Genomic DNA, 19,004 nt, shown 5'->3' on the forward strand with positions numbered 1-19,004 from the left:
TTTTTTTAAAAAAAAAAAAAAAAAAAAAAAAAAAAAAGATATAATAATTATTCATATAACTAAAAATATTTTTAAGTTATTTATAGTACATATTTTTTTTATTAACATTTTTTTTTTTAATCCTGTAAAAATATGTTTACACATATAAATACACACTATCATTAAATATAAATAATTAAATATTCTAAATTAATAAAAAAAAAAAAAAAAACTGTATAAAATAATACAGAAAACATAAACTTCTATTTATATTGAATCTTTTAATGTGATTTGAAATATTTTAATCATACCTATTAATTTTAAGAAAAAAAAAAAAAAAAAAGAGCTTAACGTTTTATGATTAAATATGTCTTTTTGTTTCTCTATTTAATTTTAAAAAAATGTTATTTATTGTTTTTTTTTTTTTTGTTAATATTAACAATTAAATATTACAAATTTGTTTAATAATTTTCTTTATATAATGTAATGAATATTTTAATTTTAATTAATTTTGATCTTTGTGTTGTTTAATTTTGTTATTTTAATTTGCTTCCTAAATAGACTATTATATTTATACGTAAGAAAAAAATATACATATTAAATTATATGTTTTTCTTGTCTATTTTTTTTTAATGTAAAAAAAAAAAAAAAAAAATAAAAAATAAAAAAAAAATTAATTGTATTAATTCGAATAGTATTAACATTTTTAAAAACTACAAAAATAATTTTTTTTATTTTATTGATAAACGCATTTCTATTATGAAATATAAAAATAATGAAAGAAAATATGAGAACACCAATAACTTTAAAGAAGTAAATGATATAAATTTTACATTAAATTGTAAAAGTAATATATATTTTAAAAATAATGAAATGAAAGATAAACAAAAAAGAGTTAAAAAAAGGGATTATACTAATAAGAAACATATAAATAATATTAAAAATAATTTTAATATAAATATGCATACAAATAAAAACAAAATGAAGAATTTTAAAAATATAGATGGAAGAAAAGAAGAAAGTAGAAGATTAAATTCTAATTTTCTTCTTTTAAAAGATAAAAGAGAATTTAATGATCATACATGTAACATTTTAAAAAGTTCCATTTCAAAAGTAAATGATAATATAACTTTTTATGAAATAAAAAAAAAGGGAGGAATTAGTAATGATAAAGTTAAAAATTTTATACAAGATATAGAAATAAGTAATTCAAAATGGAAAAATAAATTCCAGATGATTGAAGTATATAGTTCTGAAAATAAGTTTATAAGTGCACATGTGAATGAAATGAAGCAAAATATGAATAATAATGTAGACAATGATAATAACAGTATTTCAAACTCCCATAATTTAAATAATAGTAATAATGATTTAAAAAATAAAAGTATGAATATTGAATTAAATGAGAACAATAATTTTAATAATAATAATAATAATAGTAATAATAATAATAATAATAATAATAATAGTAATAGTAATAGTAATAGTAATAATAATAATAATATATTCACATACAGTGACAACCAATGTATGAATAATAATTCTGTAAATAATATTTTGGGTGAAGGATATTCCTTACCTTTAAAAAGTATTGGAAAGAATGAAAGAGAAGAAAATAAAGAATTTGATAATTTGAATCAAGGAATAACGAATATATCAAACAGCTCAAAAACAGATAAATGCGAAATAAATCATGAAAAAAATGAAGCATTACACACTGTTTCTGATAAATCATTTTTCTTAGAAGATAATTTAGAAGAAGAAAATAACTTAAGAATTAATAATACACATGAGGATGTTACAAATGAGAATATCGTTAGTGAAAATATATTAACTGTTAATAACGTGAATATGTTTAATTCGAACGAGAATAATATAAATGATATAATTTCAAATGAGTCTAATACAAGCATTAATATAGAAAGAGAGTATTTTACAAATACAAATAATGAAAATGTTTTATTAAATAATACTATTAGAAGTAGAAACTCTAATGAAAATTATTCGAACGCTGAAGAATTAGATTATTACGTTTTAACAATTACAAATTTAAGAAATACTAATGAAAATGAAAATAACGAAGAGCATCCTCACTTTCCTGAACCACGTTTTTTAAGTAAAATGTTTGGTTATGAAATCAAACCTAACTTGGAAGAATGCAATATGAATAGAATAATTAGAACAACTTTATTTATATTTATACTTTTTATTCTTTTTAGCATCGAATTTTCTTTATTATATAATAATATTTTAAAATTAAAAATTGATAGTAAATTAATATTAGTAGAATCTAATTATAATAATACGTTTTTAACTAATTTTTTATTTCAATTTAATGAAAAAGAGATAAATAATTTAATGATTACAAATGATATAATTAAAGAAGAAATAAATAATGGCAATTTTATGTTATATAATAGCATGTGTGTATTACTAAAAAAATTAAAAGTGACTTGTAATAATTTAATGGATTACTATAAAACAGATCATGAAAATACTGAAAAATTATACGAAAATACGATAAGAGCTTTTGAAGAATTACAAAAAAAAGATATTATAGTTTATAGAGTAAAAGAATCTGTTTTTATTCGTTGTAACGATATAACCACAAAAAATCTTAAAAATAACGATAATAATATATTTTTATTTGTTCTTTCAAAAAAATATCTAAAAATTAGTAAATTATTTTTGATTATAACTTTATTTTTCTTTTTTATTCGTATTACATTAATTTTGTCAAGAATTCTTTACGAATTCATTTTTCTTACTTGTTATAGAAATTATAAAATGTCACTGTCATGTAAAAGGAAGTATTTAGCTAAATATATCTGGTCTGTTTGTACTATATTAATTCTAGAAATAGTATTAGGTGATGATTGCATTATTTGGTGGTTGCATGATGTTGATCCCCTTTTTAATTATCATTTTCAATATTTTATATGGGTTATTTCAGTATTTTGTTATTTATCATTTTTATTTCATAAAATTCTTAGGAAATACAGTGAAACACGTAATAATTATTTTTCTTCTATTTATTTTTTCTTTAAATTCTTTCATGAATTTTTATTTGGGGCAAATATTTTATTTGCGTGTGTTTTCATTTTATTAAATATACATAAATCTACAATTATTACTATAATTGTAACAATTGTTGTTTTATTAATTGATATTTTAAATGATTCATATGTACAACAAGCTCAAGTCATAAGCTCCCAACCTCATGAATCAATTAGACCCCATAAAAAGAAATTTTATATGATTGAAAATAAACAAAAAAGTGTAAATGTAACTACGTTAATTCGTATAAATGAGCACATATATCGTGAAATTAAATCCGATAACACATGTAAAAGTAACGATAAAAATAAAGATAATTCTAACTCTTATAAATTGGATGATAGAAAATGGTGGAATAGAAAAAGAAAGATCTTTAACTTAAAAAATATCTTTAATAACAATTATTTAAATAAAAAGGAAGATTTTAAAAAGTCTATGAGTAATAATATCAACACTTGCAACAGCAACAAATTAAATGATACAAATTCTTCTATGTTAGAATTTTGTGAAATTTGCGATGAACGATGTAAAAATGTTGTTTTATATCCATGTATGCATGGAGGATTTTGTGAAACATGTATAAGATCAATGATAATAAATTCTCTTAAATCAAAAGATTCCTTACCTCACTGTCCTTTTTGTAGAGATGCTATTAAAAATGTTTACAAAATATCAAATGAAGATGATCAAAATAAAGTTCAAGCTAATACTATATTAACTATTAAAACAAAATAAAATACGTATATTTTAATATGGATATAATCTTATTAATATGTTATTTCGTTTAAAATTTTTTTTTTTTTTTTTTTTTTTTTCTTTTTTTATATTTTAAATTTATTAAATGCTTTTTTTAGTTTGTTCCATATATATTCTAAATAAAACTTTTTTTCACCTTTTTATACCAGGATATATATATAAATAAAATCCCTTTTTTTTTTTTTTTTCTGTTCATTTTCGTATTTAACTACATAATTTATGTTTTGTTTATTTGTTTTAAACTTTATGAAATATATATAAATATTTATAAAATTAAATAAATGCAAAAATAATTATTAAAATTCTGATTAAATACAATTTAAACTTATTTTTTACTCGTTTTTTCTTTATATAAAAAATAAAATATAGATAATTTTAATTTTCTATAACTTCATTTTTTGGTAACTTTTTTTTTTTTTTTTTTTTTTTTTTTTTTAGATTCATAATTCAAAGCTTTCTAATACCTAATGAAAAAAAAATAATATATAATAATATATAATAATATTAACTATAAAATAATTGGTTATTCTTTTATTTTAGTTTTTATTTATTTTTATTTTCTATTAATTTATTTAAATTTTATTTTTATAACCTTTTTTCTAATATTCCTTGCTTTATCAATATTATCTTCTAAGAACGTAAATAAATCATTTAAACAAAATTCATAAGGAATCTATAAAGAGAAAAATGTATATATATATATATATATATATATATTGAAATAAAAATAATATATATATATATAAATAATGATATAGAAGAAGTATTAATTACATATATGAATCCATATGTTAATGATAATTGAATTTTTTTTTCAGAGTAGACAACTAATGGAATAGGTGTTTTATGATTTTTCAATAATTTAAGACAATTTTCTAATAACCATTTATCTGCATCATCTTTTAAATGCATTCCACATAAATTTTCTATTCCTATTCTTTTTTCTTTTTCATTTATATCTTTGTGGAAAAAGATTAAATTGGGATTAAATCCATTTTGAATAATTTGATAACTTTGATTGATTAGTATCTGATCATAATTGTTTTTATTATTATAGGGAAATTTTTCTTGAACTATTTTACTCGCAATTTCATTAATTTTTTGTAATTTTTTTTTTCTTCTTTTTTTATGATTTATTTTCTGAAATTTTAATTCCAATTTTTTTTTTATATAATAAAAATAACTCTTTTTTTTTTTTTTTAATTCTATCTCTTCTTCACACGGTTGATATAATGCTTCGGTATCTTTTACATGATTTGTTAAATCTTCCCAAATATTATTAATATCACCTCTTTTTTTAGTTTCTTTTGTACTAAGAATGTTGTCAGTAATTTCAATTTCTTCAATATCATCATTAAAGATGTTTTTTCTTTTTGTTTTTTCTAAAGAATTTTTAATATCATAAATTAATTTTGCAGTAATTTTTTCTTTTTCATCAAAAGATAAATTATTCGATATTGTTGGCAATTTAATTATAATATTTTTATATCTTCCTTTAATTATTTTATTTTCAGAATTCTCAAAAACCTTAAAAAATACTAAACTTTTTTCTAAAAATATGTTATTCTCATTTTTTTTTGATGAACTTAAAATATCAATATATGAATTTAAAACACTTAATGATTCATTATTTACTTTTTTCAAATCATCAGGTAAATTGCTGGTTAAATCTGGATGAACTTCTTTATAAAAAAAATAAAGTAATTTCCTAACGCTTTTTCTGAAAAGTCGTGAATCATAATTTCTTTTGTTTTCAAATTTGAAAGTGTAATTTTTTAATTGAAAATAATTATTTTTCTTTATGAAAAAATTTAAGAATTTTATCAACATATCAATAATTTAATTTTGTAAATTTATTCACTTTTTATTAAAAGAAAAAAATAAAATAAGAAAAAAAGTAAAAATGCATATTAAAAAAAAATAACTAAAAACATGTTAAAAAAAAAAAAAAAAAAAAAAAATTTCAATTAATATAAAATATATATTAATGTAGAAAAAAAAATTTTAACTTAATAATACTTTTATATAAAATGTTATATTTATGATATAAAAAATAATATTTTCAAAAAAAAAAAAATATATAATTATTTTATATATACATTTTTTTAATTTATTTGAAAAAAATACTAAAGAAAAATATATTTATGCTTACTTTCATATTTTTCTTTTAAATAAAACTTTCTATTCACATTCACATTTTAAAAATTAAAAAACATTTTTTTTTTTATAATAGTATTGAAATTATTATAATTTTTTTTTTATAAATATAATAGACAGATTTTTTCTATTTTTGTTTTTTCAAAAGTAACAAAAAAAAAAAATGAAGTTAAAAACTTCTATAAATTTTATAAAAATAACAAAATATTACTTTAGTAAATTAGGAGGCATATTAATAGATTATATTAAAAAAGTAAAAAGTTAAAGAGAATACAAATAAATAATAATTTCGTGAAAAAAAAAATTTTATAATTTTTAAAAAATAACATCGTAAATATTTTTAAGAAAAAAATAAAAGGACTTTGAAATATAAAATTAAAAGATAGAAACGAATACTAAATATATAATAAAGCTTATTATTTATATCTAAGATAAAAAAAAAAAAAAAAATATATTACTTCTTTTTTATTTTTTTTTTTCTTCTTATTATTATTCTATTTTGTAATTTGAGATTCTTGTAAATTTTTTCCTACTAATGTATGAATTTCCATATACTTATGAACACATCTATCAACACAGCTTGTTTCACCAACTGATAAAAAAGGATCATTTACATCTGGTATACACTTTCCCCAACAAACATTTTGCATTCGTTTAAATAGATCAGACATACCTAATAATTCTACAATTGTACTATTTACTTTACTAATATTATCATTCATTTTTCTTCTAAAAATACAAAATAAAAATTTTTTTCTTTAATAGAAATACTTTCTATTACTAAAAAATATATATATATATTTATATATATATTTATATATATATTTTTTTAAATAAAATAAAAGCTATTTTGTTTAAAAAAATTATTTTATCTCTTAATGCTTTTTAAAAAAATGTTTTTCAAAAAACTTATATATATTTTTAAAAGAAATAAAATAACGTAAAAAAATATAATGAATAACGTTTATAATAAATAAATTAATTTTTTTTATATGTTACCAATAATAAAAAAAAAAAATAAATAAATAAATAAATATTAAAATGAATAATTTTAAAAGAATAAAAAAGAATAAATTTAAAGTTTTCTTATTTTAATATTGAAAAGATGAAAAATATTATAGATATTATTCCATTTTAAAAATAAAAAAAATTTATGTATTTATAGAAGAAAATAGTAATAATGTGATGTACATATATAATGCATGCTTTTCTTTTTTCTTTTTTTTTTTTTTTTTTTTTTTTTTTTTAAAACGTATTTAACGATCTAGACTCAATGTTTTTAGAAGAGACTTTTTTTTTTTTTCTTTTTTGTAATAATTCTCTTTTTAAAAATGATGTGATAAAATGAATAATTATATGCCGAAAAATTTTGATGAAATATTAATAAATCCAAAGGATAAATTGAGCATATTAAAATTTTTTATAAATTTAATAAAATTTAATAATGATCCAATTTTAAGTAAAGAATTAGAAAAATATTGTAGAAATTGGCAAGAAGAAGATGTGTTAAATTTGAAAAATATATGTATTATATTAGGTACTCCAGGAAGCGGAAAAACAACATTAATAAAATATTTATGTGATAAATTAAATATGAGAGAATGTTACTACGAATCTGAATCACAAGAACATATTAATTATATAAGGAATATCAATGAAGAAGAAGAAAATAGCCATTATTATCATCCTTACAATAATTTCATATTATATTCTAATTGCCAAATAGGGAGTACCGAAAAACCAAAAATATTATTAGAAAAAAAAAAAGAACTAGAGAGAAAAAAAATTGATAACTTTGTATTAACTGAAACTTCCAATCAAATAAAAAGAAGACATGATGAAAAAGATATCTTTTACTCAAATAAAATATTGAAGATTTCATCAGAAAATAATAATAGAAATAAAAAAATAAATGACTCTTTTTTGATTAATAATCTAAAAAAAAAAATAATAGAAGATTCAATTGAAACGAATAATATTAATAATAGAATAGCAAATGGTTTTTTTAAAATACACGATTTATTTATAAATATATTACAAAATTTAATTGAAGCAAATCTATTAAAAGAAAAGGAAAACTATGGCATATTTGCATCTAATAATTTTAATAAAATAATAAACAAGAACTCTATTGTAGCTAATAAAATAATGAAAAAAATAAGTAATATTTTAGTTTTATCTCAAAAATTGAAAGAACAAATTATAGAATATTCTACTGAAGTGGATAAAATAAAGAAAAAAAGAATTATTGATTTATTTGCTGATAATAATTACAGTGAACATATAATTAATGATTTAAATGAGTTAAATAATTTAAATGAAGAAATAAATACGGATTTTAACGAATCAAACCATTTAAACAAAAAAATAATTGATAATTTAAATTTATATAATAATTTGAAAGAAGAAATCAATGAAGATTTAATTTTAGCTAATACTTTGAAAGAGGAATTAAATTATTTAATTGAAACAAAAAATTTAAAGAAAAAAATTGAAGATTTATTAATCTCTAACGATTATTTGAAGAAACAAAAAAAAAATAATTTTAGACTAAAAGAAATATATAATTATATTATTATGAATAATTCCGATGAAAAGGATAATAATGATCATATATCAAATAAATTAAATAGAGAAATTAAATATTTTATTGAATCTAACAAGTCAAAGGAAATAATAAAAGAATTAATTATAACTAAAAATTTAAAGCAAAAAGCAAGTGAATGTATAGCTATTGATTGCAAATTAAATGAGAGAATGAATGATATGAAATATAGAGAAAGTAAAGAAAATAATGAAAGACTTCATAATATTATTTTAAGTAATTCCATAAATAAAAAAATAAGAAATTCCATCATAAATGAAAATTACAAAGGAAAATTAATTGATTTAATTGTGGCTAATAATTTTAACGAATATATAATAAATGATTTTAATATCAGTAATACTGTAAAAGAACTTATAATTGATAATATATTTTTAAGTAATTATTTAAAAGATATATTTATTATTAACTTCATAGTTATTAATTATTTAAAGGAAGAAATGATTAATGATTTTATTGTAGCAAGTAATTCAAATGGGAGAATAGATGAAAATTTAAATATAGATAATATTCCTATAATAAAAAAAAAAAATTCAATAAAAAACAATAATTCTATTAAAAATTTTAAAGATAATTTTAATGTAACTAATAATTTATATAAAGAAATTAACTTTTTTGTTGAAAATGATAACTTAGATAGTAAAACAAATGACTCATTTTACAATGAAAATTCATATGACCATATAAACGATTCAATTAAAGTAAATAATACAAAAGAAGAATCAGATGATGAGTTAAATGTACCTGATAAATTATTTAAAAAGTTGAAAAATTTCTTATATGAAATATACAAATTAAATAAAAAAATAATAAACAATTTAAATAAGTCTAATAATGTGTTTGAAAATATAATTTCCTATCTGAATGAAAATAATTCATTAAAGATGAACTTGCTTAATAATTTTATTGAAGTTATTAATTTAAGAGATAAAGTAATTGATTCCTTAACAGGTAATAATTCAATAGAAAAGATGGATTGCTTAGTTACGGATAATAGCTTATATAAAAATATAATGAATATAGATTTTAAAAAAAAGAGAGAAGAAGAAAAAAAGAAGTTATATTATGAAAAAAATTATATAGTAACTCGTGCTATTATTATTGATGAGTTACCAGTTACGGAACTAGAATATTCAGAAGAATTTAGAGATAGTTGTGTATCTTCTATGCAATTTGTATTTAATCGTGTAGATTTTTGTAAACAGGAACATTTGAAATATTCGAAAGAAAAAAATTTCTCAAAATATTTAGAATGTTATACAATTCACCCCATAATAATTTTTATAAATTCATATGAACAAATAAAAACAGTTAATACATTACTAGGAGTTGATATTAATTACTCTCCGTATGTTCATTTTATAAAACTGAAAAAAATACATCCACTGTATCTTGAAAAAATATTAACTGAAAGATATTATTGTAAAATGATAAATTCAAATAAAGAAACAAAAGAAATTATAAAACATTATGCACATAACTGCAATGGAGATATAAGGTCTTGTTTTAATGCTTTGGATTTTTTAAATAGAATTCCAGATCTACATAAAATGTCTTTTGAAGAAATAAATAATGTTTCTACTATATGCCAAAATGATATATTTGGTTTTGTTAAAAAAGTATTATATCGTAACATTTGTACAGAAATAATTTCAGAAAGAGATATACAATCATCAAATTGTTTAAAATACGATTTTCATTTAAGTAGTCCATTTAAAAATAAAAATGAAGATAAATATACTGAAGATATTACAAATAAAAATATACACACATCTATAAGCTTGATGGATAATGAAGAAATATATAAAATCAATAATACAATGGATAATGTTTTAGAAATGAAAAATAAAACAAAAAATTCAAATCCTTTAATTATTAATAAAAAAGAATTAAAGAATGATAATAACGTATCTGATAGCATAAATAAAAAAAATAGTGTTTATATGAACATATTTGAAGAATTAGATAATAAAGCTGATATTATGAATATATCTGAGAAATTTCAAATTTTATCATTATTAAAAGAAAATTATTTATTTTTCTATAATAGTTTATCTGATATTGCAAGATTAATTTCAAATTTGAGTATTATTGATTTTTCTTTTCATGGAGCTGATTGCTCAAATCTTTTAATGAGGAAATCATATGATAATTTAAATGGTGATATTATAAGATTTATAAATGATCATTTTAGATTAACATATAGATATTATTTTTCATGTAACAGAAATCCTAGAGTTCCAATTGGAAATCCTTCATTCCCTCCTAATTCAGAAGAGAAATATACGTTAGACGTAATTAAAAAAAAAAAACTTCAATATTCAATACAAAACCCAGATTCATTCAAAATACCTTTTACATTTAAAACAAATCCCATGAATAAATATTACCACCATTTTAGCATAGTAAGAAAAGAACTGTATGACAGATATATTATGATTGCAATTAAAAAATTAATTAATCAAAATAAAAATAACATTGATATAATTGCATCCAAATATAGTTTTTTTTTAAGAGGAAACCATGAATTATTCTCTAGTTTTTTTCCTTGTTATATATTGTTGATTATAGAATACTGGAATAGCCAGTTTAAAAAGGAACATAACGATATAAATGAAGATAAAAACATTTCGTCTTTAAATAAAAGTGACTTAAATATGAATCCAATGCTTTATTTTAATAAATTTCATGAAATAACTTGTCATTTCAAATTAAATGTAGATGAAAATAGAAAAATAAGTGAACATGCTAATGATATAATTTCTTTTACTGAAACATTTATTACACCCAAATTTATAGCTCTTTTTTTTCCTTCTTATTTAAAATATTTAAACAATGAAACTAAACAAAAAAAAAATGTAAAAAATTTAATTGGAAAACAAGCAGTATCAATAGAAACATATTTTGAAATGAGAAATTTACTTCGGTTACATGATATGGAATTATATAATTATTTTTTTAGTTATTAAATAATTTTTATAATAATATTGAATTCATTGTTTATTATATATATATTTTTTTAGTTATATTAAATTAAAATATATTATTATATTTTTTATTATTTTTTTTTTTTTTTTTTTTTGTTACTTTTTAATAACAGAAATCAAATGAAAAAAGTCTTTTTTTTTAATAACAAAAATCAAATGAAAAAAAGTCTTTTTTTTTAATAACAAAAAATATGATAATATATTCAAAGATAATAAATTTATAAGTAGAAGACGCTATTATTTATATTATTAACTTATTCACATTTAATACAAAAAAGAATAGCTCTTTTATTTTTTATATAATATTAAAAAAGTTTACATATATAACGAAAAAAAAAGAAAAAAAAAAAAGATGTTAATATAATTTTTAATAAATAAAATCATAAAGAACTGATATAACTAATAACATTATTGTAATAAATAGTAAATATTCTGTTATTTCTACATGTTTAATTCTTAAATATGTAGACGGATAAACATGAATTATATTTTCATTTATTTTACCATTTATATAATCATCTATTTGATATGCATCCTCATATCCATATAGTGGTTTTTCTGGACATATTAAATTAATTGTAGGTAAATTATCAAATTGCTTTTCATTTTGAGAATTATTTAGTAATGGTTCCCTTTTTTCATCATTATGATATTTATTTAAATAATGAAATCTGGAGCTAAAATTTAATAATTTTTTTGATTTTTTTTTTTCTAATGAATTTATATTTTCATTTAAGTTATTATTTTCACTTCTATAATTAGAAAATATATTTGCATTTTTAATATTTTTATATATATTTAAATTTCCTTTTTTTTTGTTTTTTTCGCTAAATGATAATAAAAAGTTATATTTATAATAATTGAAAATATTATTTATACTATCATCAAAACTATTTTTTTCATTTATTTTATTAATTTTAGGGATAACATTATAAACATTATCGGGAACAGACAATCTATTTATATCCTTATACATCCTACTTTTTCTATTATAAGAATTTAAAAAGTAAAATAACCTATCCTTTGATTGAATACTGTTTTTATTTAGGTCAATAGAGTCTTCCTGTTTTAGTTTTTTTTTTTTTATTTCATTCATTAAATCGTGTTTTTCTTTAAAATTCATATTTTCTTTACTTTTACAAGAACCTTCTTCATGAAATTCAAAATTTTCTGACTTAATTGAATTGGTTTCCTTTTTAACATAATTTTCATTTTTTTCATTACACTCTTTACTTCTTTTTTCAGAATCTTTGATTAATTCATTTCTTCCTCCTATTTTATCTTTCGATATAGAATAACTGGGAAAAAAAATTTCATTACTTTGTTCTGTTAGGAATTTAAATTTTCTATAATAATCAGCACTTTTAGTTTGAGTATATTTATGAATATCATCATCATCACTTATTTTATTATTTAATAAAGAATTATGTTGAGTTTGCATTTTATTTAAAAAAAATAAACTGTTTTTTTTATCTTTTTTATAAAATTTTGTTTTATTTAAATTTAATATAGAAAAATGACTTTCACTTTTTGATTTTCTATAAGATGGGTATATACAATCATTTGATTGAAGAAAACATTTTACATTTGATACATTTATATTTTTGTTATTTATTATTATATTTGAATCATTTCTATTTTTATTTCCATCAAAGGCCCATGTAAAATTTTTATTATTATTTATCCCATTTATAATCATGTCAATTTCATTTTTGATGTTTCTTAATTTTTCTTCATACATATCATCATTAAAGTCTGTTATTTTTTCTTCTCTAATATTTATATGAGAATTATTATTAAGTAAATAATTTAGTGAGTTTATATTAATTTTACTATCATTTACGTCTTCTTTTTTTTCTTCGTTCTCCTTAATTTTATTTTTTCCATAAATATCTACATTTATATCACTTTCTGTTGTTTGTCTTCTTGGTATTTCTTCGATATTATTTTCATAATTATCTTCGTCAACAATTTTTTTTTCTTTATTTATTATATCTGATAAAAATAATTTTTTCTTGTTTCCATTATTCAAACTATATCTATTTAAATTATTAAAAGGTAATAAATTGTCATTTATTATATGATCCTCTTTTTTAGTATTTAAAAAATCAGTTTGATCTTTAACATCTGAATTATAAAAAAAATTTAATGAGTTTTTTTCACTACATTCATTTTCTAGTATCAATTTCAAATTTACAAAAGAATCAAAGATATCTGAAAATTTTATCAAATATTTCTCTCTTTCATAATTTTTTTTTATTATTCTTATATCATTATATATATCTCTTGATAGATCAGCTATTATTTTGTCATTTAAAATGTCATCACTAAAATCAGAAGTTTCCGAAGATTCTTTTGCACTTATTATAGACACACTTTTATTCTTTTTATTTTTCTTTTCAAAACCCATAACAGTTTTATGTTTTCTTGACTTTCTAATAATATGTGGCAATTTATTTTTTTTTATTGAGTTATCAGGTAAATTTTTTACCTTGATATTAAACAAAGAATTATATTTACGAAATGTAAATATATCTTCTTTTTTTTTTTCTCTATTATAATATTGATCCGAATTTTTTTTATTTTTTTCTATATTATCTTTACTGGAATAATCATATTTTTCAAAAGATTCATGCATTGTTACTTTTTCTTTTTTTTTTCCTATTTCTTTTTTCCACTCACTTTCTTCTGTATTTGACTTTATTAAATTATTATCCACATTTAAAGAAACACTTTTTTTTTTTTTCTTTATTGGATTTTCTTCCTTATGAACACAACTTGTGAGTTCTTTATTTATTGGTATAATAAAATTTTCACAAAGATAACCTTTATTTTTTCCATTATCTTGAAAATTTATTTTTTCTTCATCATAATTGTGATTAGAATTTTTTTTATAGTTTGATATTTCATATTTCTTTTGAAGAGAATAATATGAAAAATCATTTCGTTTTTCATTATCATTAATGTTTGATTTTGAATATAATTGTTTATTTACTTTGTCCGTATTACTTAGAGTATTTGTGCCATTAACCTGGCCTGCATTAAATAAATTAATATTTTTTCCCTCATTAACGTTAAAATTATTAGTATGTTTATTAATAGAATCTTCAGATATTTTTGTGTTTTGATGTTCATCTGATAAAAAAGAATTACTTTTTAAAAAATATGTATGATATATATCACTGGAGTTAACATTAAACTTCTTCAACTCTTGTTGATTATCTTCATTAATAATATACTTTGATTGAATCTGAAGTATTTTTTTTTCATTTTGTATTTCTTTTTTTATATCAATAGAGTTTTGATTTGAATAATCAAAATTACTCTTTTCATCGTTAAAGTTAGAATATAAAATATTATAGAGAGGCTTTTTTTTTTTATATTCATTGGGATCATATAAAACATGAATATATTTTAAAGGATTTTTTTCTGAATATGGAATATTTTTACAAGCTATTAAATATATAACGGATGGCGTAATAAAATTGCATGCAAAAGAAAAAATTAAACTAGACCAAGTAAATATATTTTCAAAAAAGGAACTTGAAGTAAAAAACCATGATATTAAAAAAGGAAAAATAGTACCAAAAATAAACGCTATTTTTTCTGAACATATATTACTATTGATTAAATTGTATCTTGTTGCAATACAATATACATATATACCAGGTGCTATGGTTAATAGATCAAACAGATAAATAGAAATTTTCATATAAATATTTATAAGAGGATTTTGTAAAATATCATTTAATATATTATCATTATTAATATGAGGATAAGCAGTACATAAAATCAACCCATAAATATAATAAATGAAACAACAAAAAAAATTAGATAACCATACAGTTTTTATAATTTTTACATCTGATTTCATTTCGTTAGCCCAACAAGGAATAACTGTTACAGCTGAATAAGAAGCAATATAAGATGATAATAGTTGTCTAAAATTAAAATTTCCAAATGCACTTGGATATTTTATATCAGAATATTTTTTTATTCCAATTTTTGGTTTAATATTTACATTATTTATATTATATCTATATATTTTAAGGATACTTAGATAAATCATTTGAAATATTGTACTCATTAGAAAAAAAAATGATAAAAATTGTATTTTCATATTATCCTCTAAATTAGATTGAGAAAAATATATTGATGTAATAGCATTTATTATATAACCTATAGTTATACATAATATATAATTTTTCGTATAATATAAATCATTAATATTGTTAAATAATGTAAAACCAAAATTTGGATAAAAAACAAAACCAATAGTATAACCGAATAAGTTTATTAATATGTGATCAACTGCATGTGATACTATTACTATAGAAATAATATTACTTGCCAATATACTAGCATAAAAACAAATCTGAATTAATAAAAAAAATATGTTATTTTTTCCTAAAAAGTAACAAACTGTTGATATATATTCATATCTTTTATTAAAATGAATATTATTAGGTATCATAGTCATTGTTCGTAAAAATAATAAAGTATTAAAAGTTGTTAAAATGCAAATTAAGATATTCATAATTAGACATGGTAACCATCCACAACTTTTAAAGACATAAGGAATAGACACTATTCCCGATCCAAAAATTTGGTTAATTAAATAAACATAACTAGAACCCTTCCCTATCGTTTTACTTCCAAAATATTTTTTTTCTTTTAATCTTTTTACTTTGTCTATATATTCCTTATTATAAATTTTCATTTTATTTTTTGGTAATTTATTATTATTATTTAAAAGGATATCTCCTACCTCTAATTTGTCATAATTGGTATTTTTTTCATCACTCATTTTATCTTCATAAATTTTACAGTTCTTTATTTTTATTATATTATTGTATTGTTTTTTTTTATTTTTTTTTTTTTTTATTTTATTACTTTATTGTATCATATTGATTATTATTTTTGTAACTTCATTGATAAGAAGGAAGCCCCAAAAATTTTAATATGTTTAAAAGTATATTCACTTAAATATTCCAAAAAAAAAAAAAAAAAAAATTTATTATATAACTATGGTATAATTAATATTTAAAAATTAAATATATATATATATATTTTTTTTTAAAAAAAAATTTCATAAATGCTTTTACAATATTGTTTATTACATTTATATCCTTATTACTTTATAATGTGTTTGTGTAATATTTACAATTGTTCCATATTGAGAAAAAAAAAAAAAAAAAAAAAAAAAAATTTTTATATATTTTTTTTTTTTGGCCTTTTTTCTTTTTCTTAAAAATTAAATGCTTTTTCTTTTAATAAATTTTTTTTATTATAGATGGAAAAATTTTTTTATATTCTTTTTTGAATCATCTTGTATATCATTTTTAACTAAAAATCTTCATTTTGTTTTTTTAAAATAGTCCATGAATATATATTTAAGAAATTACACATAATTTTCCTAAACTTATACACATCTGACATTTCTTATAGTTTTAAAATAATAAATTATAGAACATTAATATCTTTTTAATAATTTCTAGAAGATATAAAATTTTAAGAACTACAAAAGTAATTTCTATCCCTAATTTTTTTTTTTTTGTTAATTTTAAAAATATTTATGTTACCTTTTTCATATTATTATTTTCTTATGATGATATTTATTTTCATTTTATGCATCTACAAATTTTTTTTTTATTTTATTACTTTAGTTATAGATAAGAAATAACTATAAAATGTCAAAAGTTATAGTATTTTTAAATCCTTATAATTTTATTAAATTCTTAATAAACTATTTAAATGCTTATTTCAAAAAAAAAAAAAAAAAAAAAAGAAATATATGTATATTCAACTAAAAAGTTGTGTGCAACATTATAAATGTTTCTTGTAAATTTTTAATCAAAGGAGTAAAATGTTTTATAATAAAATAAACTAATTTAACAAAGAACACAAAATAATATACATAAGAATTAACTTTATTTAGACTTATATATATAATTTTTTTTTTTAATTGTGGTAATATTTTTTCAATAATTCATATGTTTTTTTTTTTTTTTTTCTAAATAAAAAATTTATGATTAATTTATTATTCTTTTCAATAAAATAATTTGTTTTATTATCTAACAATGTCGGAAAATTTTTTCCTATTAAAATTTAAAAAATATTTCATAATTTTTTTAAATAATATATTTAATATAAACTTTAAAATACAACAGAGGAATTATAAAATATTACAAAGAATTTTATATTATATTTGCTTAATAATATAAAAATGTCCAAATGAATTTTTTTTTTTTTTTTTTTTTTTTTTTTCATTTCCCTTTTTTATTTAGGAAAAATAGTAACTCAAATTTATTAAAGAGTAATAAAATGTTTATATTTACACAAAATAAGTAATATATAAAAATAAAAAATAATTTTTTCTATCATTAAATCTTAATTAAAAATATGTTTTTCTGTATTCATAATATTACTTTAAATTATAATGTAAATGTAATATTTGAAATAAAATAAAAAACAATAAATTTAGGGTTTCTTGGTATTTAACTGAACTAAATAATCTATTAATTCTTGTAAAGTTTTTATATTATCGGCTGTTTCATCAGGAATTGTAATATTAAATTCAGATTCAATCTAAAAAAAAAAAAAAAAAAAAAAATCAAACAAAAATTTATAATATAAAAATCATAATTGAAATAAAATTTTATATTATATTTTTAAGAATTTTATAATAAAATTTTATATGTTTCAGTGATATATATTACATCTATTAAAAATTCTACAGTATCCAAAAAATCCCAAGCTCTATTATCCTTTGTTTTGTTTTTTTCTAATTCTTCTTCATATTTAATTTCAGCATCATTAGGTAAGTATTTTTTTAAGACAGTAATAACCTTTTCTTCTATTTGCTCTTTACTGAGGAAATTTAATTCACTTTTTTTTTCCGTAGAGAAATTGACGAATTGTTCACTTTTTATATAATTATTTTTACAGAAACCATTCCATTTGTGTTTCATATCATTTTGTAATAGGGTTTTAAAATATCCCCTTCTAGATATGTAGGAAAAATTTATATTTTTATTAAAAAAAATTTTTTGAATCAATTTTTTCTTCATTTTTCATAAATTTTCATAATTATAGAACTATAAGCCTAGATTGTTTATTTAATATTTACACCGTAACTAAAATATGTTAACACTTTTTACAATTTTAATTATTTTTTGTATAATTTTAATTTATATTGTTTTATGTTATATTTAAATTTAATGTGTTTATTACATATATATTATAAAAATACAAATCTTATTTTTCTTAAAAAGTTTATTGTATAAAAAAGTGGATATGCTTTATATTATCAAAATATTAAATGAAAACGTATTGCTATATTTTTTTATATATATATTTATTAATTTTTTTTTTTTTTTTTTTTTTTATATAAATATAAATATGTTACTTTATTTTATGTTACGTTATTTTATTTTATTTTATTTTTTTTTTTTTTTTTTTTT

The 19,004-nt window shown here is 17.8% G+C and overlaps 6 protein-coding genes across 6 annotated transcripts; 2 read left to right on the forward strand and 4 right to left on the reverse strand.

The window, feature by feature from the left end:
• Positions 1-738: 738 nt before the first annotated feature.
• On the forward strand, positions 739-3,771 carry PGAL8A_00313300 (zinc finger protein, putative; the record flags this gene model as incomplete). The annotated part of the gene is made up of 1 exon (XM_028672146.1): positions 739-3,771. One exon carries the CDS (start codon positions 739-741, stop codon positions 3,769-3,771), a length of 3,033 nt encoding a protein of 1,010 aa, XP_028528728.1.
• Positions 3,772-4,232: 461 nt separating this feature from the next.
• Positions 4,233-5,622, reverse strand: PGAL8A_00313400 (conserved protein, unknown function; the record flags this gene model as incomplete). The annotated part of the gene is made up of 3 exons (XM_028672147.1): positions 4,233-4,256; positions 4,385-4,465; positions 4,567-5,622. 3 exons carry the CDS (start codon positions 5,620-5,622, stop codon positions 4,233-4,235), a joined length of 1,161 nt encoding a protein of 386 aa, XP_028528729.1.
• Positions 5,623-6,443: 821 nt separating this feature from the next.
• Positions 6,444-6,671, reverse strand: TIM10 (mitochondrial import inner membrane translocase subunit TIM10, putative; the record flags this gene model as incomplete). The annotated part of the gene is made up of 1 exon (XM_028672148.1): positions 6,444-6,671. One exon carries the CDS (start codon positions 6,669-6,671, stop codon positions 6,444-6,446), a length of 228 nt encoding a protein of 75 aa, XP_028528730.1.
• Positions 6,672-7,293: 622 nt separating this feature from the next.
• Positions 7,294-11,523, forward strand: PGAL8A_00313600 (conserved Plasmodium protein, unknown function; the record flags this gene model as incomplete). Its single annotated transcript, XM_028672149.1, has 1 exon — positions 7,294-11,523. One exon carries the CDS (start codon positions 7,294-7,296, stop codon positions 11,521-11,523), a length of 4,230 nt encoding a protein of 1,409 aa, XP_028528731.1.
• A 385-nt stretch (positions 11,524-11,908) lies between these two features.
• On the reverse strand, positions 11,909-16,348 carry PGAL8A_00313700 (amino acid transporter, putative; the record flags this gene model as incomplete). Its single annotated transcript, XM_028672150.1, has 1 exon — positions 11,909-16,348. The coding sequence occupies one exon, from the start codon at positions 16,346-16,348 to the stop codon at positions 11,909-11,911; it is 4,440 nt and encodes a 1,479-aa protein (XP_028528732.1).
• A 1,673-nt stretch (positions 16,349-18,021) lies between these two features.
• Positions 18,022-18,611, reverse strand: PGAL8A_00313800 (mitochondrial ACP precursor, putative; the record flags this gene model as incomplete). Its single annotated transcript, XM_028672151.1, has 2 exons — positions 18,022-18,129; positions 18,261-18,611. 2 exons carry the CDS (start codon positions 18,609-18,611, stop codon positions 18,022-18,024), a joined length of 459 nt encoding a protein of 152 aa, XP_028528733.1.
• Positions 18,612-19,004: the final 393 nt, after the last annotated feature.

The sequence above is a fragment of the Plasmodium gallinaceum genome (genome assembly GCF_900005855.1).
Source record: "Plasmodium gallinaceum strain 8A genome assembly, contig: PGAL8A_v1_87, whole genome shotgun sequence".
Lineage (NCBI taxonomy): Eukaryota > Apicomplexa > Aconoidasida > Haemosporida > Plasmodiidae > Plasmodium > Plasmodium gallinaceum.